Below are 24,443 nucleotides of genomic sequence, written 5' to 3'. Positions count from 1 at the left end.
TTTGACACTGACAGAGCTTTAGAATAATTTTATACTGCTATCAGTGAACATTACAACTTACCGCATCTTTGGCAGCTCTCAGTAGTTTCCTAAGCTTAGTATCTGCTTCTTCACACTTCTGTCTGAATCTGTATGAGCTTTCCAGTTGGTGCATGCAATTGTAACATACTTCTGATGGCATTCCATCTCCTTCAGATACCTTAAAAAATACAGTGCAATGATAATTTAATAAATGAACGTAAGTCATACACTTCTTTCAGTACTAAATAGCAGCCAAACTTCTGCTTCACACACATTTTATTTAAAATGGACTGGCAAACAGATAATAAAGTCTTAAACTTTATCTAGCCTTAAACTCTCCATTTTGAGTATATGTCCTATTACCCCTATAGAGGAGACGTTGTGTCACAGAAGGACACAACAAAAAGACTGCTATACATGTGAGCTTTCAGTCAAATGGATTTCTTTTAACATGCTTCACAAGAAATGACTGCATGAAAGAAGTCAGGGGGACAGGAAACCAACTAGAATAGACGAAGAAAATCCATATGTAGCAAAGCAGGATAGGTCCAGCTACAGGGATGTCATAGGTAGATTTGTACCTTGAATGTACCCAATGTACCCAATAACTGTATAAAATAGACTATTTAGTCTCTGGAGCCTAGTAACAAGTTGAATGAGAGATGAGAAACTATGGAGTCATGTTTCTGGGTTAGATATTTTCATTTCAATTTTGTGCAGACACTGAAACTGTACAATAGCATGGATACGGTATTGAAAAGACGCCAAATTCGTATGTGTAAATAAAATAGAAAGAAACTTCCACATGGGAAAAATATATAAAAACAAAGAATCCAAGACTTACCAAGCGGGAAAGCGCCGGTAGACAGGCACAATAAAATAACACACAAACACACACAAAACATTTCTAGCTTTCGCAACCAACAGTTGCTTCTTCAGGAAAGAGGGAAGGAGAGGGAAAGACGAAAGGATGTGGGTTTTAAGGGAGAGGGTAAGGAGTCATTCCAATCCCGGGAGTGGAAAGACTTACCTTAGGGGGAAAAAAGGATAGGTATATACTCGCGCGCGCGCGCGCACACACACACACACACACACACACACACACACACACACACACACACACACACACATCCATCCATACATACATATACAAACACAAGCAGACATATTTAAAGGCCTTTAATGCAGAAAGCAGGTGTACAGCTTAACAGTTGCTGCAGCTCAGCCAGGTGGTGGAAAAAACTGCAGCAATTCCACTAGAGGATGCCCTTATCATGGGGGCTGGGATGACATGAAGTGCTCAAGGAGGCAGTTTACGCTGCAGGGTCACCTGCTGCCAGTGACTGAGTACCTGTTCTACCAACATCCAATGTGTTTGAGGATCCAGTGAGCTCTAGGTCCTCAAGGGATTCCAGAATCTCCACCTCATCCTCAGACACCGAGCTTGTAGGTAGCAGTGGTACTGGTGCCACCGCAATGTCTGGGTTCTTGGGGATCTTCTTCTTTTTGGGTTTCTCTCACTGCTCCTTTGGTTTTTGAGGCTGGGAGGGCTTCACTGAGTCAGTCTCTGGGACTGAGGAGGACCATGAAGCCCAATGACCAGTGGCCTGTGGCTGCTTCAGCCACAGGCGGGAGTCTGCTTTGCCATTGGTAGGAACCTGGGAAGGGGTTGACCCAAGGGACCCCTTCCTAGTGACAGGAGCCAAAAAAGATTTATGCTTCTCCATCTGAAAAGTGGGGAATGATATCCTCGATGGTTGGGGGGGGGGGGGGGGGCTGCTCCCGAAGTAGGTGGTATGGGAGCAACAGAGAGGGATGTGCCGCCCCTCCCCCCCCCCCCCCCTGCATACTCCCCCCCACCCCACAATCAAGGTGGTCGGTGTAGTCTTATGGCTCTGAGAGTCAACTGGAATTGGTGCAATTGATGGGGCTGGAAAAGAAGTCATAGCGGCAGCATAAGATGACGTCATGTGCACGAGATGGAGTATTTTAAATTTCCTCTTAGCCTCAGTGTAGGGCACTCGGTCAAGGGTCTTGTATTCCATGATTTTCCTCCCTAACTGTAAAATCCTGCTGTCTGGCGAGCAAGGTGAATGATGATCTCCGCAGCTAACGCAGATGGCAGATGGGGTACACGGAGTATTGGGATGCGAAGGACGTCCACAATCTCAACAGGTGATACTGGAAGTACAGGGGGAAGACATATGGCTGAACTACAGAGCTGAAGCGGGGGAGGGATATATGACTTGACATCACAGTGGTAAGGCATCACCTTTACCTTCTCAGTAATATTTCACCCTCGAAGGCCAAGATGAAGGCACTGGTAGCAACCTGATTGTCCCTCGGACCCTGATGGACGTCCCAGACGAAATGAACACCTCACAGCTCTAAACTGGCGCACAGCTTGTCCTTCAGGCTGCAAAAGAAGGTCCCTGTCGAATATTTAAGCTCTTATGAGGTGTGATAGTAACATACACATTCCCCAGCTTGTCACAAGTGAGTAATGCCCATGACTGGGCAGAGGATGCTGCTTTTATCAAGACTGACCCTGACTGCATTCTGGACAATCCCTCCACTTTCCCAAACTTGTCCTCTAAATGTTCTACAAAAAACTGATGCTTCATTGACACAAAGGACTCCCCATCAGCTGTCGTAAATACCAGGTACTGGAGCAAATAAGATTCACTGCCATCCTTAGCCTGGCATTCCTCCCTGGTGTGGTCAGGGAGGGGAATGATTTGGTGTTGTAATTCCGTGCATTAAATTGAGACTTTAAATGTTTAGAGACTGCTGGTGGTTGACCACCAGCAAGAGATGATGTACTAAGCTTCATGGCGTATCATCCACCCTGATGCCACCCACTCCGACCAGGGGCACTCCCCATGGGTGCCACCCAGGCGCAGAAAAGGCCACCTGGCAGGATGGCCACTGCCGGGAGTCCCGATGCCCCAGGGTGATGGGCATCTACTCCTTGGCATATGTGGCGAGTTAATGGCGCAGGCATCAACAGAGCGATCCCTGAGTGGTTAGGGGGCTACAGCTAACAGGGTACATGGCAGCCCCACCACAACAGACTGGCTACTGTTCTAAATAACAGGTGCAAACAAGTGAGCAAGGCCATTACCATCGTCAGCGTAGAAAACAATACTGCACAGTGGATGGAGGAAAATGCACCCAGGAAGATGATCTCACCCAACAGCTGGAGAATGAGTGGAAGTGCAGATCCATGTCGACAAAGGATGCGAAAGGTCTCAGCGAGTGATGGACATGATGCACCATGTAAGGTGCCCTTCCCCATTTGGCTCGCTCTTTTGGAAAATTTAGAAGAATGGAGGTCAAAGCCTACAGGAAACCATCACATAAAGGCTGAAACGTGTGACTCCTTTTAGTTGCCTTTTATGACAGGCAGGAACACCTCAGGCCTATTCTAATTTCTAGACCCACAGGGGGGAAAGTAAGTTAATTGCTTGATACGGTGCTGTCATACACAGAAACGTCTGCTACAGTGTAGTACAGAAGGTAACCAAAAGAAATAGAAATGAGATGAACAGATAGAACATTTTTATTCAAAGACAATAATTACAGTGAAGTCGTCTCAATTTATGATGGACCCCTTGACATTACAAAAGGCAGGACATGGTTTTTAATATGGTGTGTGATACCACAACACAAATGCATGCTCTGCAAACTCCTATGCTGGCCACAAGTTTGGCAGGAGTTGTAGTAGTAGTGCATTCCATTCCTTCACCTGTGCTGTTGACAACAGCTGGATGGTCATCGGTGCATGCAGACATGCTGTAATAATATATCTCCCCAATGCATTCCACATGAGCTCAATGGGATTTACATTGGTGGTGGTGGGATAGGGGGAGAGGGGGGGGGGGAGAAGCCCCCCTTCATTCAACAAATATTCTCCTCCGATTCAGATGATACCGTTGATAAAAGATTTAAAGAGAACTTGAGGATCATCTCAAATAGGTACCCAACTCATACAGTTATGGCAAAAGGTGGTGACTTCAGTGTGCCGTCAATTGAGTTCGCATGCATGTTCTGAGCTGGAGGTAGGCATAAAACTTAACTTCATCCAAAATTGTACTAAATGCCAAAAACTTGACCTCGTAACAAGTAATCCTGACTAAATGGGAAGTACAAGTATAATCATCCACAGGAATTAGTAACCACAACGTTATTGCAATGAGATTGAGTATGTAACATGCAAACCCTTCAAAAATGAATGTAAAATGTGTGTATTTGAAAAAGGAGATAAAAATATTCACTTGATGTCTTCCTGAGAGACAGTCTCATTTTCTGCTGAACTAATTATGTAAGTGTAGACCAGATAGGGCTCGAATTCAAGAAAACAGTATCAACACCAATTCAGAGATTTATAACAAATAAATTAATAAGAGAAAGAACTGATTCCCCATGGTACACAAAACACATCAGAACACTGTTGCAGATGCAATGGCAGGGGCAAAAAATTGCCACATTCAAAAGAACACAAAATTTCCTAGAGTGGTGAAGTTTTATATAAGCTTGAAATTTAAAGTAAACTTCAATGTGAGATGCTTTTAATAATTTTAACTATGAAACTTTGTCTCAAAACCTCGTAGAAAGTCCAAAGAAATTCTGGTTGTATGAAAAGTACACCAGTGGGAAGACACAATCAGTATCTTAAATGCCCGATAGCCATGGTAACATTACAAACAACTTTGCCACAAGAGCAGAGTTGTTAACTATGGATTTTGAAAATTCCTTCCCCAAAAAACATGAAGTAAATATTCCACAATTCGAATCAAGAACAACTACAAACATGAGTAAATTAGAAGTAGATATCCTTGGTCTAATGAAACAACTCAAAACAATTAATAAACAAAAGACTTCCAGTTCAGGTTGTACAACAATTAAGTTCCTTTCAGAGTCTGCTGATATAACAACTCCATATTTAGCAACCATATACAATGCTTGCTGGATGAAAGATCCGTACCTAAAGACTGAAAAGTTGCACACATCACACCAATATTCAAGAACGAAAATAGGAGCAATCCATTGAAATTACAGACCTATATCACTTTTGTCAATTTGCAGCAGAATTCTGGATCCCAAGCTGTGTTCAAGCATTACAAATTACTTCAAAGAAAATCACCTAGTGACACAACCCACACTTTATTCTATTGATGTAATGAGTGTTATCGGCGGAGTATCTCAGATTGATTCAATATTTCTAGATTGATACAGTTCCTCACAAGCAGCTTCTAACCAGATTTGCATGTCTAACGAGTATTGTGCAACTAAATTCACGAATTACTGTAAGAAAGGTCATAGTCTGTAGTAACTGATGGAAAGGCATAAAGCAAAATGGAAGTGATATCTAGCATCTCCAAGGAAGTGTTACAGGCCCTCTGATGTTCCTAAACCACATAAATGATTTAGGAGAAATGTGAGCAGCTCTCTCAGATCATCTGCACATGATGTTGTCACTTACAATATAGTAAAGTCATCAGAAGATCAAAACCAATTACAAAATGATTTAGACAAGATTTCTCTATGGTGCGAAAAGTGGCAGCTGACCTTAAATTGGTTACACAACAATTGCAAAAATTTAAAAGCTGTCAGTTCAACTAAACAGCTAGGGATTTCAATTATGAACAGCTTAAACTGACAGAACACCTAGAATGTGCAACAAATCCACTAAGGGGACTACCTACACTACACTTGTCTGTCCTCTGCTAGGGTGTTGCTATGTGTTACGGAATCCTTACTAGATAGGACTGACAGAGGAAATTGAAAAAGTTCAAAGAAGGGCAGCTCATTTTGTACTATCATTAAACTGGGGACAGAGTGTCATGGATGTGGTAAGCGAGTTGCAGCGGCAATCATTAAAACAAAGGCACATTTCATTTTGGTGTGATCTTTTCACCAAATTGCCATCACCAACTTTCTGCTCCAAATGTGAAAATAATCTGTTGATGCCCACCTACACAGGGAGAAATAATCATTGAAATAAAATAATAGAAATCAGAGCTCACACTGAAAGATTTAAATGTTCATTTTTTCTGCGCACTATTAGAGAGTGGAACAGAGTGTGAAAGTGGTTCAATGAACCCTTTGCTGGCACTTAATTCTGGATTGCAGAGTAGCCATGAAGCTGTAGATGTTCTAAAACTTCCTCCCCCGTGTCGTTTTACATGGTGATACAATGCCATCTGTAAAAGTGAAATTGGGGCTGAATGCACCGTGAAAAGACCCACGTGAGGCAGGAGTACAGTGTCACAACAAAATTGACCAGTGAGTGTACCATGCTCAAAGATTTGGATATCAGTATGCTTATAAAACATTATGTCTTCCTACACCACAACATCTGAAACACTAAAATGATCACATTTGACATTGTTCTTGGGTGCATTGCATTTTCTCACCTCTCACCATGTGACAGTACACACTGCACCTAGGAACACTGTCAAACTGATTGTTTTGGGAGTCCTCATGTTAAGATGTTGGGAGGCATAATGTTGCCTGGGTGTAGGGACCTCCAAATCTTTGAGCACAGTACACACAGCAATGTTATTGTGACACTGTATTCCTTTCCCAGGTGTGCTTTTCAGGGGTGTTTTCATCCCTGACTTCACTTTTATGGTTGAAATGGATGGATGGCCTCACCAAACCGTGCAGCTCCTTGAATAAGAGAGTATTTGGTGAATGGGCTGGCCTGCCCATTCCTCCAATGGGTGGAGGATGCCTTGGAGAGACCATCCAGCAGTTGTCTACCGCACTGGTGGAGGAATGAAATGCCCTACCACAAGAACACCTTACGAACTTTGTGGCCAGCATATGAGCACACTGCTGAGCAAGACCTGTTGTCTGTGGTTGGTTGGTTAGTTTGTTTCATACTCCATGGATCTTTTTGCGTGATAGATTGAAATGATGTGGAGCGAGTCATTTTATATTCACATCAGAAATTAATCTGTAGATATGGTTATGTTCTACACACACACACACACACACACACACACACACACACACACACAAAAGAGTCATTCTGAAAGTAATGCCTCCTATTTTTTTGGGGACTTTGGATGTCCATGCCAGATGTGATAGGTGTATTGGTAATGCCTGAACCTTCCTTTTCATTTGTGGGTGGTTCTGTCATTCTGCGGTAGTTGGCGCCAGCAGAGGAATATTCAAAAATGGGGTCTGATATGGGCAGCTGTATAAAATAGTGATGTGTGATTGAATCTCTCATTGCTGAAGAAACAGTTGCTAAAGGTGTATTGAGATGATAAAAATAGATGTAGGTTAAGGGAGGAAAAAGAGACTGGGAACTGGAGAAAGGTTGCAAGCAAAGGGCGAAAAAAGGAAACACTTGAAAAAACTCCATGGACTGTCTTTTGGATTCCAGCTCATAGTGGTGACACCACATCTCGTCTCTGATGATAATGCTAGTCAGAAAATTGTCACCTTCAGCTTAATATTGGTCCAGCAGCTCCCAACAGATTTCCATTCGATGAGTTTTTTGTTCTTCTATAAGCATCCAGGGGAACCATCTTGTACAGACTTTGTGATAACCAAGATATTCCAACATTGTTTCTAAGGCATTACAGATGACATTCAGCCTTGCACACAATTCTCTGGTTGTTGTCCGCCAATCAGCATGGACGAGTTGATCAAGATGCTCTTCATTGCAACGGATGACAGTTGTGAAGGATCGAGCAGGCTGTGGCTTGTAATGCACACCCTTTTCACCTCCTTGAAAATGACGTACCCATTGCCTCACATTGCTCAGTTAGTTAGTTGGTTGGTTGCATGTTCCATTGATCAATCGCACGGTACGATAGCCGTTATGATGTGGAACGTGTCAAGTGCACAAGAAATGCGCATATGGAACAAGGCAGGATATATATATAAAGATTTACCAAGTGGGAAAGTGCCGGTAGATGGGCACAATAAAAAAACACACAAATACACACACAAAATTTCGAGCTTTCGCAACCGGCGGCTACTTCGTCAGGAAAGAGGGAAGGAGATGGAAAGATGAAAGGATGTGGGTTTTAAGGGAGAGGGTAAGGAGTCATTCCAATGCCGGGAGCGGAAATACTTACCTTAGGGGGGAAAAAAGGATAGGTATATACGCGCGCGCGCACGCACACACACACACACACACACACACACACACACACACACACACACACACACACACACACACACACACAAGCAGACATACTTGTGTCTGTATCTGTATATGTATGGATGGATATGTGTAAGTGTGTGTGTGTGTGTGTGTGCGCGAGTATATACCTATCCATTTTTGCTTCTAAGGTAAGTATTTCCGCTCCCGGGATTGGAATGACTTCTTACCCTCTCCCTTAAAATCCACATCCTCTCATCTTTCCTTCTCCTTCCCTCATTCCTGACGAAGCAACCGCTGGTTGCGAAAGCTCGAAATTTTGTGTGTTTTTTTATTGTGCCCATCTACCGGCTTGGTAAGTCTTGGAATCTTTGTTTTTAATATATTTTTCCCATGTGGAATGTTTCTTTGTACAGAGTTGAAGATTAATATTTCTATTATTTACCCCATTCCCTTAAATGGCACAAAATGCATATACTATATTTATCGATTTATTTATTCCTATTCAAGAATTCATCTATGGTACAGAAGGAGATGTCAAGAAGATATGATTTCAGTTTATTTTTGAAGCTATTACTTCTGTCTGTCAGACATTTTATTTCATCTGGTAATAAGTCGAAAATTTTTATAGCAGCACATTTTACCTCTTCGTGTGCCAAAGATAGGTTGAATCAAGGATAGTGTAAGTCTTTCCTTTTTTTGTATTATAATTATGAATGTCAATGTTGTTTTTAAACTGGTCCATGTTATTGAGAACACATTTCATTAGTGAGTAAATACGCTGTGAGGCTGTTATAAAAATTCTGTCTTTTAAAAAGATGCCTACAAGATGTACGACTATGAACCCAGCACATTATTCTAAACACTTTCTTTTGAGCAATGAATACTTTTTGTCTAAATGTTGAGTTACTCCAAAATATTATTCCGTGTGACATCAGTGAGTGAAAGTATACAAAGTATATTAGCTTACTAATTTCTATATCTCAAAATTGGCAATTATTCTGAATGCAAAAGTTGCTGAACCTAATCACTTTAGAAGATCCAAAATGTGATTTTTCCAATTAAGATTCTCATCTATATCTGCACCCAAAAACTTAGTATGCTCTACCCTGTCTACTGACTTCTGTTGATGTGTTATATTTATTGAAGGAACTGTACTTTTTGGAGCAGAAAATTGGATGTACTGCGTTTTTTCAAAGTTTAGAGCAAGCCCATTTGCAGATAACCATTTAATGACTTTTCCAAATTCCTTATTTGTATCATTTTCAATTGGAGTATCTTTTACTGGATTAATAATAATGCTTGTATTACTAGCAAACAGTGTCAATTCAGCTTCCTGTGTCAGATAGGAAGGGAGGTCATTCACATATATCAAGAACAGAAGGGGGCCCATGGCTGAACCCTGTGGAACACCTAATGTAATTTCACCCCAGTTAGATGAAGTGGCAAAATTATTTAAATCACTTGGCTCATATAAGGAAACTTTTTGCTTCCTGTTCTGTAGGTATGACTTAAACTACTCATATGCTATTCCATTTATACCATAGAATTGTAATTTATGTTGCATAATGTCATGGTTCACACAGTCAAATGTTTTGCACAAGTCACAGAAAATTCCTATTCATGACATTTTACAATTTAAAGACACTATTATGTGGACAGTGACACTGTATATTGCTGTCCCAGTGGAACAGCATTTTTGAAACCCGAACTGTGGTTTACTAAGTATCCTATTGCTGCTGAGATGGCTAACCACTCTTAAGTACATTACTTTCTCAAAGATTTTTGAAAATGCTGTATGCAAGGATACTGGCCTATAATTATTGACATCTGTGGCGTCCACCTTTTTGTAGAGGTCTGACAATGGGGTATTTTAATCTGTTTGGGAAAATGCTTTGATTTAGTGATGCATCACATATGTGACTCAGAACATCAGCTGTAATTGTTTTAATATCTTATTAGAGATGTCACCTACTCCAACAGAATATTTATTTTTCAAAGATTTAATAATTTTACTTATTTCACAAGAGGTTGTTAGGTGAAACTTAATGTGACTAAATTTTTCCAAAACAGACTCTTCCATGTACTGCCTGGCTTTTTCTTCTGAACTGTTCTCACAAATTTTTTATCCTACACTTAAGAAATGGTTGTTAAATATATTAGCTACTTGTGTACTGATGGTTAGGATGGTCCCGTTCTCTTTAATAGTAATACTACCTACCCCAGTGGTTATTTTTCCTGTCTCCCTTCCAACAACATTCCATATTGATTTTATTTTATTGCCGGGGTTGTTAATTTCTTCTCTAACATCCATATTTCTTTATTTCCTCACAACTTTCCTCAGTATGTTACACTAATTTTTATAGTTTAAAACTACTTCTGGATCGTTACTAGTTCTTGCTGTCGCATACAATTCTCATTTTGTTTCTCAAGACACTTTAATACCTGTAGTAAGGAAAGACACCAAGAGACCAAACAGCGAGGTCATTGGTCTCAACGGATTAGGGAAGGACGGGGAAGGAAATCGGCCTTGCCCTTTCAAAGGCATTTGCCTGGAGCGATTTAGGGAAATCCTGCAAAACCTAAATCAGGATGCCAGACGCGGGATTGAACCATCGTCCTCCCGAATGCGAGTCCAGTGTCAGTCTCTCTGGAAAAATGTCTTGAGTTAGTGATGCATTACACATTTCAGATAAGACTCTGCACATTATATGGGGAGGAATATTTAGTAGTCTATTGGAAGCACTACCAGAACCAGATGAGCTCTTATTTTTGAGAGAATGTATGATTTCCTTAATTTCAGAAGAAGTAGGTGGTACATTCATGTAACTGATTTTTTCCACCATTCCACTCTTGAACTGTTCGTCCCTACACTTTCTAATATCTTGCACAGGGTACCATGAAATACACTCCTGGAAATTGAAATAAGAATTCATTGTCCCAGGAAATGGGAAACTTTATTGACACATTCCTGGGGTCAGATATATCACATGATCACACCGACAGAACCACAGGCACGTAGACACAAGCAACAGAGCATGCACAATGTCGGCAGTAGTACAGTGTATATCCACCTTTAGCAGCAATGCAGGCTGCTATTCTCCCATGGAGACGATCGTAGAGATGCTGGATGTAGTCCTGTGGAACGGCTTGCCATGCCATTTCCACCTGGCGCCTCAGTTGGACCAGCGTTCGTACTGGACATGCAGACCGCGTGAGACGATGCTTCATCCAGTCCCAAACATGCTCAATGGGGGACAGATCCGGAGATCTTGCTGGCCAGGGTAGTTGACTTACACCTTCTAGAGCACGTTGGGTGGCACGGGATACATGCGGACGTGCATTGTCCTGTTGGAACAGCAAGTTCCCTTGGCGGTCTAGGAATGGTAGAACGATGGGTTCGATGACGGTTTGGATGTACCGTGCACTATTCAGTGTCCCCTCGACGATCACCAGAGGTGTACGGCCAGTGTAGGAGATCACTCCCCACACCATGATGCCGAGTGTTGGCCCTGTGTGCCTCGGTCGTATGCAGTCCTGATTGTGGCGCTCACCTGCATGGCGCCAAACACGCATACGACCATAATTGGCACCAAGGCAGAAGCGACTCTCATCGCTGAAGACGACACATCTCCATTCGTCCCTCCATTCACGCCTGTCGCGACACCACTGGAGGCGGGCTGCACGATGTTGGGGCGTGAGCGGAAGACGGCCTAACGGTGTGCGGGACCGTAGCCCAGCTTCATGAAGACGGTTGCGAATGGTCCTTGCCGATACCCCAGGAGCAACAGTGTCCCTAATTTGCAGGGAAGTGGTGGTGCGGTCCCCTACGGCACTGCGTAGGATCCTATGGTCTTGACGTGCATCCGTGCGTCACTGTGGTCCGGTCCCAGGTCGACGGGCACGTGCACCTTCCGCCGACCACTGGCGACAACATCGATGTACTGTGGAGACCTCACGCCCCACGTGTTGCGCAATTCGGCGGTACGTCCACCCGGCCTCCCGCATGCCCACTATACGCCCTCACTCAAAGTCCGTCAACTGCACATACGGTTCACGTTCACACTGTCGCGGCATGCTACCAGTGCTAAAGACTGCGATGGAGCTCCGTATGCCACGGCAAACTGGCTGACACTGACGGCAGCGGTGCACAAATGCTGCGCAGCTAGCGCCATTCGACGGCCAACACCGCGGTTCCTGTTGTGTCCGCTGTGCCGTGCATGTGATCATTGCTTGTACAGCCCTCTCGTAGTGTCCGGAGCAAGTATGGTGGGTCTGACACACCGGTGTCAATGTGTTCTTTTTTCCATTTCCAGGGGTGTATATTTGTTACCTGTGACTCATCATTTACAGCCCTTCCATTCAGTTCAATAGTGATGTTTTCCTGTTCTGTGGCTGGTTATACCTCTGATTTCACTACATTAAAATATATTGTCAATATGATTGATTTTTGACTTTATATTCCTTGAATTTTTAAAAATCTTTATTAGTAATTTTGAGTAGTTTCTGTAGTGTGCAACTACTGTAGGATCCCTACTTGTTCTTGTAAAAAGATACATTTTCTTTTCCTTTCAAAAGATACTTGAATCCCTCTAGTGATCCATGGTTTTTTACATGGTTGTTTAGTGTCCTTTTTTATTAGCTTAAGTGGAAATCTATTTACAAATAATGATACGAATATACAGGGTACGTTCCGAAAGTAATGCAATTGAATTTCCTGCGCCGCTCCTAGTAGTAGGAGTGGGAGCGGGCCACATGGAGTAGGTGGGGGGGACGCTAAGCTTTGCCGCGAAACCGGTTTCAGTGCTCTCCGAGCTGTGGAAGCAGCAGGACGTCTGTTATTGTAAACCTCTGCGCGCCGACTGTGTCACGGAAAAAATGGGATCGAGCAACGTTACGCGATTAAGTTTTGTGCTAAACTGAACAAATCTTTTGAGGAGACTAACAAAATGATTCGTGAGGCTTACGGGGACTCTGCTCTGTCCTACTCACAAGTTTCGAGGTGGTTAAAGGCCTTTAAGCCCAAAAAGGCAAGAATGAGCAAATCAAAAGTGAAAACAATGCTCATTGTCTTTTTCGACAGCAAAGGAGTGGTCCATAAGGAGTTTGTTCCTCAAGGACAGACAGTTAACGCTGCCTACTACGTGGATGTGCTGGAAAGACTCTGCAAAAGGGTCGTCAGGACGAGAAAGGACATCTCCGCTACCTGGCAACTCCATCACGACAACGCGCCTTGCCACAACGCGCTACGAGTCCGCGAGTTCCTGGCCAAACACCAGGTGCCAACGCTGCCCCCCCCCCCCCCCCTATAGTCCTGACCTCGCCCCAGCTGACTTCTTTTTGTTTCCTAGGATGAAGTCAGCCCTGAAAGGAACCCGTTTTTCGTCCATAGACGAGATCCAATCCACCGTGACGAAGACCTTGCGAGAGGTCCCAGAAGACGCCTTCCAGGGCGCGTACCGGTCATGGCAGAGTCGCTGGAAAAAATGTGTAGAGGCCCAAGGACAGTACTTTGAAGAATTTTAAGTGTTTGTGCAAATCTGTTCAATAAATTACTTTAAAAAAAATAATTGCATTACTTTCGGAACGCACCCTGTATCATGGAAAAGGTTAAATTTTATTTTATCATTTTGTTCATTATAAACTTCATCCTAAGTTATCTCTTGTAAGCTATTCTTATAAACATTTGCTCTGGCATCAACAAATATTCTAACTGATTTGAGTAATACCCATAGTGTAAGGTACTACATTATTTATCCTAATTAACTGTGCATCATGATAAGAAAGATAATTTGCTACTGGGCGAACAGTTGTTTTCTTACTTTGAGCTTCACCAAAGAAAGTGTTATCAATTAGGGTCCAACTGTCTTTATGCACCCTTATTGGAAAGTTAATCACTGAGATCAAATTGCAGGATATGAATAAAGTTTTCATGTAATTTTTCCTATTAGAATCCTTCAGAAAATCTACACTGATGTCACCGCAAACTCTCTTGCTGCCGTCTGACACATAGCACAGTAAGGGCTACAGATTATTTGTTAACAGATACAAATTTCCTAGTGGGAAACTATGTACAGTTACAAATAAAAGTGAACTATTTTCAGTATTACTTCACTTAAGCATTACCTTCTATGTGATTATCACTACAAAATCTATTTCTCTCGGTGTTTTTGAACATGTATTCTACCTTAATACATGTTGTAACTCCTCCGTTTCCCCTTACCAGTGCAGAATGAGTAAACCGCTACACTCGATATCTATCAGCTGTATTGAGCTGAGGTAAGTACTGGCCAGCCCCTCTATCTCTTTGTTAGTATTTGTTTCACATCTTTATATGAGATTTTCTATTAATCATTTAAACTGCTACACTGTAATCTTTGCTATGTAACTTATCTAACCCTGTGGTTATGTAGATCTTAGAGAGGCACATGATGCTCTCTAAATTTTCCAAGTACACAAGAAGCTCTTCTACTTTATTACTCAGTCCTCTAATATTTTGCTGAAATAAGCTAATCTTACTTTTCTGTACATTTTAAGCCTTTTATTGGGTTCTTTTGTTATTTTCACTTGTTTCTGAACAGTATGTCTGAAATCTGATTCTACTCTAAAACAATTGCATCTCTGACACCAGTAACCACAGGGAACATGCTAAGTGTGATGGTGCCCCCCACATATTATCTACAACAAGCTCAGCCACAATCTATCTGCCTCCCCCCCCCCCCCTATTCGGGTGAAGGCCATGCCAGGTACATCCCCATCTCCCAATTGCAGCAACAGTCACTGCACTCCTATGGAGATTTCATTCTGTGTGATCACACATTCTATTAAGAACCATGCCCTGCTTTTTGTAATGTCCATCTAAAATGATGGTGTCTTCAGTGTAATTATTGCCTTTGAATAAAAGCGTCATTTCTGTTTGTCTCACTGTGTGTTTGTTTCAGTTACCTTCTGTACTACACTGTGGAAGTTATATCTGTGCATGGTCCAAGTTTCATTGAGCTATATTACTTGGGAGCGACACATCTTGAGAAAATTACTTTCAGCCTTAAGTTTTTAAACCACTGTATCTGAGCTGCTTAAAGAGAATACTGTCAATTGCCCATCATTTGCTTTTGATAAGTCACAGAAAATGCCAGGTGGCAACACTTTTTGTCATTTAAATTTTGTATAATATGATTTGTCAAATGAAAAATAGCATGTTATGTGGAAACACCATTTCAAAATCCACATTGAAACTGACTACATATATCATTTTGAGAAAGATGTGTTACAGTTCTTGTGTACATAATCTTTTCCAGTGCCTTTGAGATGGAGGTAAGTAGAGACTATTCTTGTAAAGGGATCCAACAATAGCATATCTCGGATAGTCTGGAAACATCCTCTGTAATAGTGATGCGTGTACATTGTTTATACATGAAGAATAGGATTTTAGTATTTTAACTGAGATACTGCAAATTCTCTAGAGTGTTTCTGATTTTGAGGAAGGTAATTATGATTGTGAGTTTTTTTTAAATTATTTAACAGAAATGCTGGCCAGTACTTACTTGCAGAAGAAATGTCAGTTCTGCCAACTGACACCTACAAATGTACATACAATGTCATAGCTTTCAGAATTAATAGTTCCTTGGGAGGGGAGAGGGATGAACAGGGGAAGCTCTTAAGAGAAGATGACTCATGTCCCATGACGGGAGGGACCCCCTCACAAGAGGATGGAACTATTAATTCTGAAAGCTAGGATAGTGTATGTACTTTTATGTGTGTCTACTGGTAGAAATGACATTTCTCCTGAAGGTTACTATTGGCCTTAAGTTTACAGTCATCTCAAGAGACTTTTCGTTTCTTTGGCAGAGCATGGCGTAGTTGAGAGTTTCCTGCAATTATGTGGCAATGATTCTTGCATGTGCTCTGCTGCTTTATCCCTTGAACTGTACATGCCAATCTTCTAAGCTATTTCAAGGAAGTGGTTTTTAAACTGTTGCCTACCTGACTACCATAATTTATTATTTGGTTGATTTCTTTAGTAACAAAGTCATCAAAGTCCTTGACCGATTTCCTGGTTTGTCTGTTAATTATTGCCTATATAAATTTAATTTTATTATCTGAGTTATTATTTTAGACATTATATAGAAAGTATTTTTATCACTTTTCTCAAGACAGCACATTATTTCTTCTAATATGTAATCAGCCCTATGTCTCTGTCTCAGCCATTTCAAACAATTTCCTTTCTGTTATACACACTTTGTTTCTTTTTGAAATCCTGAGCCTTCTTGATGTACTATTAGCACTGAACTTTACTGTTTTCTTAGGAAAGCAGCTGTTAAAGTTTAACAGAAATCCTTCTACAAATACATTAAATTTGAAATTTATATCTGGTACATTCCATGCATCCCTCCTGTTAGCATAATAATGATTGTAAATTTCCTACGAAGTTCCCACTGGAGATCGGTTTATTATAGTAATTATAAATTACTTATTGGTAGCAAAAATTCATAAGTACATTTTCCAGTTATTGATCCAAGCAGAAACTACTGGCTTCAGTACATCAGAACTTTATTTTATTTTTTGCGTACATGACAATTCCTCCTTTCTAAATAATTTCCCTACAAAAATGGGCTGGTAATTTATGGTCTTCTATGTTTAATACATAAATTCCTGTCATTATATGGTACTCACCATGAACATAATACAATGTACATGACATAAATAAGAACATAGTTTATGAAATTTGCTAAAAACTTTCTCTCGCATCATGGTAAGCTTATTTAAACAAATTCCTTTTGTGTGTAACACATCATTTATCTTGATTTCTTTTAAAGCAGTTTGTGTGAATCAGGAATATAGCCTAGAACATGCTTACCTCTCACGCCTGTAATCACAGGAATTATACCACTCGTGAGGGTGCCCCTCTGTGCAGCTAATCTACACTTCTCCTCCCATTAAGGTGTAGGCTAGCCCTTCAGTATCCCCAATATCAGCTATCAGTGCAGAACCAGAGTGAGCCACTCCCCAGTTCAATTCCTAGTTCACTTGCCTGATAGTTTCATTCAGGCAGGGTTCATTGTGCCACTGCAGAAACTCAACAAAGCCCAGACTTGTGTGTGAGATTGCTGCATTTCGCTTCTTCAGTTCACCCCTGATACTACTCATATTCTCTGTTATTGGTCACATTGTTATATTCTTTCCAACTATCAATATCTATTTCTCTTCACTCAAATCCCCACTCAGTGCCTCAATAAACTCTTTATTATCTGGCCAAGGTTAGCAGGAGGATTTATAATATTTGTGATGTACTCATACATTAGTTTCTCCTTGAGCTGTTGGTCTAAATCTGTCCCATGTCCGCTACCAAGTAGCAAGACCTTTCTTTTTCTACTTTACTTCGTTTCCAACATGTCACAAAAATTCTTATGATTGGTCTGCTGCACCTCTCCTTCTTGTAGAGCTGAAAAAGACTCCTCCCTAGAGCTGAAAAACACTCCTCCCTTCTCTACAGGTAAAAGGTTATACTTGTTCTTCAGCTCTTTGATAACAGAAATATCAAAATTACTTACTTTTTGCTCTTTTTCTGTTACCTTCTCCACATCCCACTCCCCCCTTCCCACCCACACCTCCCCCCTTCAACAGCTAATTCAATTTTGCGGCCTCTGTCTTTGCCTAAACGGTACAACAGTTCACCTCTTGTTCTGCAATCTTCCTGTCCTTTTATGCACAACCCACATATTCATAGGTGACCTTCATGAGGAATCCCTTCTACTGTCCACCTTAATTTGCCCCAGTGAAATTGTGTTTCACAATCCCCAAATATCAATACCAAATTATTAACCAACCTGTGGTAGCATGTGCATTTGTCACCCATGGTCTTACTATTATCAACATTTACATAGATACATGTGTGTTGTGTGCATTAGTGACTTGTAGTTGTGTTTACACTCAATAGGTGGAAATAAATGAGACCTATGGTCATTACTTCTAACACTGCAACATGGAAGTGCCTTTGTTATTCAGAAGTATGACGCAAAGTTCCTTTGGACATACACAAACATCTGAATGAACAGGCATTTCAGCAGCTACAGCTGTTACGAAATACATGAAATGTATTCACAGTTGCAAGAATGGACAACCATCAGCTGTATAACGCAATGACAAAAACGAAAATTTGTGCCGGTCCGGGACTGGAACCTGGATTTCCTGCTTATCTCAAGCGGTCACCTTACCATTAGACTATCCAAGCACAACTCATGGCCAGACCTAAACTTCCATACATCACCATATTCACATACAGGGGAGACATCTTAATTGACAGTCACATGTCCGGTGTCAGCAGATAAATATGATATTGCAGTAACTGCACTATTCAGGAGTGCAGTGCAAAGTTTCTTCAGGCAAGTATGCATGTCTGAAGGAACAGGCACGGCGGTGACTACAGCCACTATGAAATGCATGTCCAAAGGAACTTTGCATCATACTTCTGACAACACAGGCACTGCAATACTGTATTTATTCACTGATACTGGGCAAGCAACTTTCAATTAAAATGTCTACCTTGTACTAGAATATACATGATGAATATAACAGTACAGGACTCTGACATATGATTGACGAATTATGGAAGTCTGGGTCACGTTGTGAGTTGCATTTGGATAGCCCAATTGTACGGCAGTTGCTCACAATAAGTGGAAACCTGGGTTTGAGTCCTCGTCTGGCACAATTTTTTTTTGTTGTCATTTCATTCTACAGCTGATGGTCTTCCATATTCGCAACAGTGAATACATTTCTTGTATTCTAACAATGAATAATCTTAATTTCTATATATAGAGATCAAGTACTCCAATACTTATCTTTGTACATGAAATTGAAATGAAAACACTTTTTTGGAAGATATTGTATCAATTGGAAAAAAGTGGTTAAGCTGTCGTAGGAAGTGGAGTACTGTTCATATTACAAAGACAACATTAATGAATTAGTACTAAGTCACAGGGCACAGCACCTGTAAGTTGAAGACTGCTTGACTCTGTGTGTGTGTGTGGGGGGGGGGGGGGGGGGGGGGAGAGAGAGAAAGAATGGTGATGACATAGATGTAAGTGTCATACTGTTGATGAAAAGGAAAGTTTCAGTAAGAGAGGGGCTGTGATGCGAGGAGACTTCGAAAGTAAAATACACATTAATATGGCAGGCCAAATAACTTTTATTGAATACTTCAATCTGACAAAGATACATCACACTGTTTTTCAACACATTCATCAACAGTCTGCAAACAACAATCAGAACGTTCTATCAATCATTCAGCTCCTTGACAATGAAAATCTTTTCCTCGGACATAGAGACATTCAAGAACCATTACATGACATCATCACCGGAAAAAATCCCTTTCTCCCCAGATGTTCTTTTCAGCTTGCTGTAAAAATGGAGGCAATATGGTGCAAGATTTGGACTTCCAATCAGCATCACCCATGTCTCTATGGCCTTGGTCAAATCACTGGCATCATTTTACAACAGCTGGATGCAGTATTGCATTTGGTCCATATATCAGCAGAATTTAATGGTGAACTTGTGTTCAATTTAGACATTTTGCCAACAAGAATCATACTGCCCCATGTACTTCAACTGTGAAGTACATTTCCAGCTGCCACACCATTTCCATAACACATTGTGATGCATCTGTTATCTGTGTTGTAGCAGAACTATATCTGTCGGAAACCCAGAACGTGTACATTTTCTGGAGAAAGCACCACTATTGTTGCGCAATGGTCTTAGTATAGGACATCATGCATAAAATTTCTGAAGTCTCCATGTGTATTTCAATTTTTCTAGAAAGGTGTTGATGTGCGTTATGTAGGATAAGTGGCACTCTGTGGCAAGTTTGAGATGATACCACCAGAGCTGAGGTGCGCTCACTTGGAAGCTGATACATATAAACTGCCAGGATTGTTAGTTGTCTTTGTGTATTTTAGGTAGTAGATTAAAGGTAAGAGTCACAGATTAGGAGTGGTAAGGAGTTCTATGAAGGCAGCTGTGTGATTGTATGTCAAAGCATCTTGGAGCTGGCAAAACCCCTCCGCTACACATTCCACTTGATCCCGTACCTTACTGGTTTTTTTTGTACAATGAGTATGATGACAGAATGTTCTACCATCAAATTGTAGATGGCAATGACTCTGTAAGTGGTATTTTAAATTAAGAATTTATTTTTATAGAAAGACTGGCAAAGGATGATGGAAGTGAGTGATCTGTGGAAAGTCTACAGAGGATGGATCTGAAGGAAAAGTGGGAGTTGGGTCTGAATTTATCCGAGCATATGTGTTGTTTTTTGGTTGGGACTGCGTCTTTACCATAAGATGTTCCCAGACCAGCATCCTGTCAGCAAAATTATTTATAGAATGCAATTTTCACTGTTCTGTGGAGTGTGCACTGATATGAAACTTCCAGACAAATTAAGGATACTGCGGAGACATGGCTTAGCCATAGCCTGGGGGATGTTTCCAGAATGAGATTTTAAGGCTGTGAGGATGGTTCGTGAGTCGTGCTTGGGTAGCCCAGTTGGTAGAGCACTTGCCTGCAAAAGGTAAAGGTCCCGAGTTCACGTCTTGGTCCGACACACAGTTTTAATCTGCCAGGAAGTTTCATCTTAACGCGCAGTCTGCTGCAGAGTGAAAATCTCATTCTGATAAGAATGATGCTATATTTGTAGCATGGTCAATATAAAATCTTATGGGGATACTGTCTGCGCCAGATGCCTTCCTGGGGTCTAAGGATCTTAACCGTTTTACAACACCAGATACACTAAACACTATGTCAGCCATCCTTGCGTTTGTTCGATAATTGAAAGGGGGAATGGTGCTGCAGTCCTCTACTGTAAACGAGTTTTTCAAAGCTAGGTTTAAAATTTCGACCTCCTTTTATCATAATCCACTACATTACCCATACTGTCAGCAGTAGAAGGCAATGAATTATTTGTAGCGTTCGTAGATTAAGTATGATCAAAATTTTTTGGGGTCGTTTTTAGAATCTGCAGATAAAATATTGCTTTCAAATTCGTTAAAAGAAACTCTCATTGACCTTTTGACAGCTGCTTTCATTTTGCATAATGTCTGTTTGTCAGCCGGACAGTGACTACATTTAAAATGACTGTGCAAAAAATTTTCTGCTTTCTCAGCAACTTCCTAATATGTTTGTTGAACCAAGGTGGATCCTTTCCCTCCCCTATATTTTTCCTAGGCAAATATTTCTCTAGCATGTGGTGGACAATACCTTTAAATTCCGACCAAAGATGCTCAATATCGTTGCGTCCCATGGTGAATGCTTGGAGCTGATTATGAAGATATTAATTAATAACACTTTTATTTGCTTTCCCGAACAAGAAAACTTCATGCTGCTTCTTCGGTTCTTTTGCAACTTCCACTGACATAGAAGCCACAATGACCTTACGGTAACTAATACCTTCTGATAGATTACCTTCCTGGTCTGTTTGTTGCCAAGATATCTAATATGTACCCATCTCGAGTTAGTTTTCTAACCAATTGCTCAAGGTTGTATGTTGAGAGCGCTCCTAGAATAACTTCACACGAGTCTTTGCTTCTGCCCCCTGTCATAAATGTGTGATTTTCCCAGTCAATGGACACCAGATTAAAGTCTCCACATATAAATAATGGATAATTTGGATATTTATTTCCTATGTACTCAAGACTTTCCCTGAAAGGTTCTGCGACGTTTGTTTCGGATGCTGGTGGTCTGTAAAAACATCCTAATGCAATGGTCACTCCTTGTCTGATTGACAGCTTTATCCAGGCTATTTCACAGTCTGACCTAGTATTGATCTCCACTGCGTTTAAACAGCTTTTAACTGCAATGAACATACCACCTCCCATAGCATCAGTCCTATCCTTCCTAAATATTGTCCAATCCGAGTTCATAATTTCACTGCTATTTATGTCTGCTTTCAACCAACTTTCTATACCTAATACAATATTGGCATTACTACTGTTTATTTCAAGAGTAACTTGAGGATTTTGCTACAGACACTTTGAAAAATTACTAACATGAGATTTAGCATATTTAAATCCTTTGGAATGACCTGTTTAGGCGAACTAACAGTTTTTACAGTTGGCACACCCACATCAGTGTCATGACTGGTAATTTTTCAGGCCAAAGGTTTGTTTCCCGTGGGGAGGAACCTGATCTAAAGGCTTAGAGCACTGCTGCGGACCAGAGGGCCAGTCTGTTGCACCCAGTGAGTTCCAGTTTGTCATCCGGTGAGGCACTGAGTCAGAGTCGGAGTTGGAGTCAGTCAGTCACAGTCACAGCCTCCAGCTCAAAATCAGGCAGCACACAGCGACCGGAGTAGTATACATAGGAGACTTGTACTTTACCAGCAGTGAGACTAATGTGGACTATTACAGAGAGCTTGTACAACAATGACCATCTTGGTTAAATATTTTTCTATTCTTATGAATAGAGAACACAGTTAATATATATGTGCAGATTGTGTTATAGAAAGAGGATAAGGGCCACCAAACATTCTCTCCTTGCTTCTCATGGTACAGCTCTAGAGAGACAATGAGAGAACATAAATGATGGCGACGAGCATAATTCAGAAGAAGATTCTGCTTGTTTCTCTTGTGTTTTAGCTTGCAGGGGTGTTCATTGCTAATTTCTTTGTGTGTTCTTGCACGTATTCCAAAAGCAGAGCTGCAGGACTAATGAATTTTCTCTTTCCAAAGGCTTTTCTTGTTTTTTTGCTGTAAAGTATTTGTGTAGACGACGACTACCCCGCCCCCTCCATCTCCTGACCCTGTGCCCCCTCAACTGCAAATGACCAATGTGATGGATCTAACCCAAGTTTTTTAGTTTCAGAACCAACAAATTGCTGCCTCGCTGACGACGGTACGACAACTTCTGGCTGCACAAGCAGTGTTGGCCGCACAACAACAACAGCCTACCGAGCGACTAGAACAACAAGCGATGTCGACCAGCATACCAATGTTCCAGATATTCAATGACATAGAAGCGGAATGGCTTGAATACCTGACACAGTTCCAAGCTCACTGTGCACTCCAAACGAACTCAGTGTTGACAAAGTAATCACTGCATTAACCCAGTACTATGACCAGCAAGTCCAAGTAGCTGCAGCCAGATATTAGTTCCTTTGATTGCAGAAAAAGCCAGCAAGTCCAAGTAGCTGCAGCCAGATATTAGTTCCTTTGATTGCAGAAAAAGCCAGAGCAGACATACGGTCAGTGGTGTACAGAATTAATGGGCATGACTAGGAAGTGTAAATTTAGGTGTAGTTGAGGCAACTTCTACAGTGACTTAATGATTAGGGATGCTATAACGCTCAATGTCGCAGGCAGTAGAATACAGGAACAGATCCTAAAGTACTCAGATTTATCACTTCCACAAGGGTTGAAAATCTCAGAGCAATATGATTCGGGTTCCATAGGGGCCAATGAGTTTGAACAGGCCCTGATTTGTTGGGTCAAGTGGCCTGTTGCTCGTGACCGCCCCAAGCAGCCACAACAATGAGAGTGTACACAGCAGCACAGACAGCCACGTAGACAGATAAGCACCTGTGAACTTAGTAACATCTTGCACTAGATGTTTTGCACCCCATAAAGAGACAGGATTGCCCATCACGTAATGCAACGTATTACACGCCTGGAAAGAAAGGCAATGTCCAAGCAGTTTATTTGCAATGGCAAAAAACTGCCAATTTTGCCCGCTGTCAGAAAAAAAACAGGCTTGTGCACATGCAGTGAACATTGTGTTTACCAAACCTACAAAAGGTTCTGACAAAAGTAAGATTAAGGTTGTGTCTCATTCTCACCTTAGTGCTGTGCAACGATGTTCAAACTATTTGTCTGATTATGAATTGCTGGCTGCCGTGTGACCTTTCAGTTAGACACAGGTGCCTCAGTCACTTTGCTTAATCATGCCACGTACAAACAGTTAGGCTCACCATGCCTTTCTGAATCTAACAAGCACATCACTGCTTACATCAGACAGGAAATTCCAGTGCTTGGACAGTGTGGCTTGCCTGCAACTTACAAATCTCATACTAGGACAGTGTTGAAATCAAGGTACAGTGAGAACATTTTCAGATTAGATGTACTTTCCATATTGGCTTGTGGTCCAAAACACAAGTGTTGCTAAGTTGCTTAAAGAATTTTTAAACTATTTTCAGAAGTAATGGGAAAAGCTAATAACCTCATAGTGCATGTGACACAGAAAGACAATGCACAGCCTACATTTTTTCATGGTCACCCCATTTCAATTGCTTTACGAGACAAAGTAGCCAGTGAAC

General features: G+C 41.3%; 1 protein-coding gene across 2 annotated transcripts in view; it reads right to left on the bottom strand.

The window, feature by feature from the left end:
- LOC126278601 (oocyte zinc finger protein XlCOF7.1-like) overlaps positions 1 to 24,443 on the bottom strand; it is a 57,648-nt gene that overhangs the window by 17,033 nt on the left and 16,172 nt on the right. For both annotated transcript variants that reach the window (XM_049978840.1, XM_049978849.1), the window contains exon 2: positions 62 to 199. In XM_049978840.1, the coding sequence (XP_049834797.1) occupies positions 62 to 199 (138 nt within the window). The remainder of the gene's footprint in view (positions 1 to 61; positions 200 to 24,443) is intronic.

The sequence above is a fragment of the Schistocerca gregaria genome, chromosome 1 (genome assembly GCF_023897955.1).
Source record: "Schistocerca gregaria isolate iqSchGreg1 chromosome 1, iqSchGreg1.2, whole genome shotgun sequence".
Classification (NCBI taxonomy): Eukaryota; Metazoa; Arthropoda; class Insecta; order Orthoptera; family Acrididae; genus Schistocerca; species Schistocerca gregaria.
Note: the sequence above shows the minus strand (reverse complement) of the source record. Positions and strands in the feature narration are given on the sequence as shown.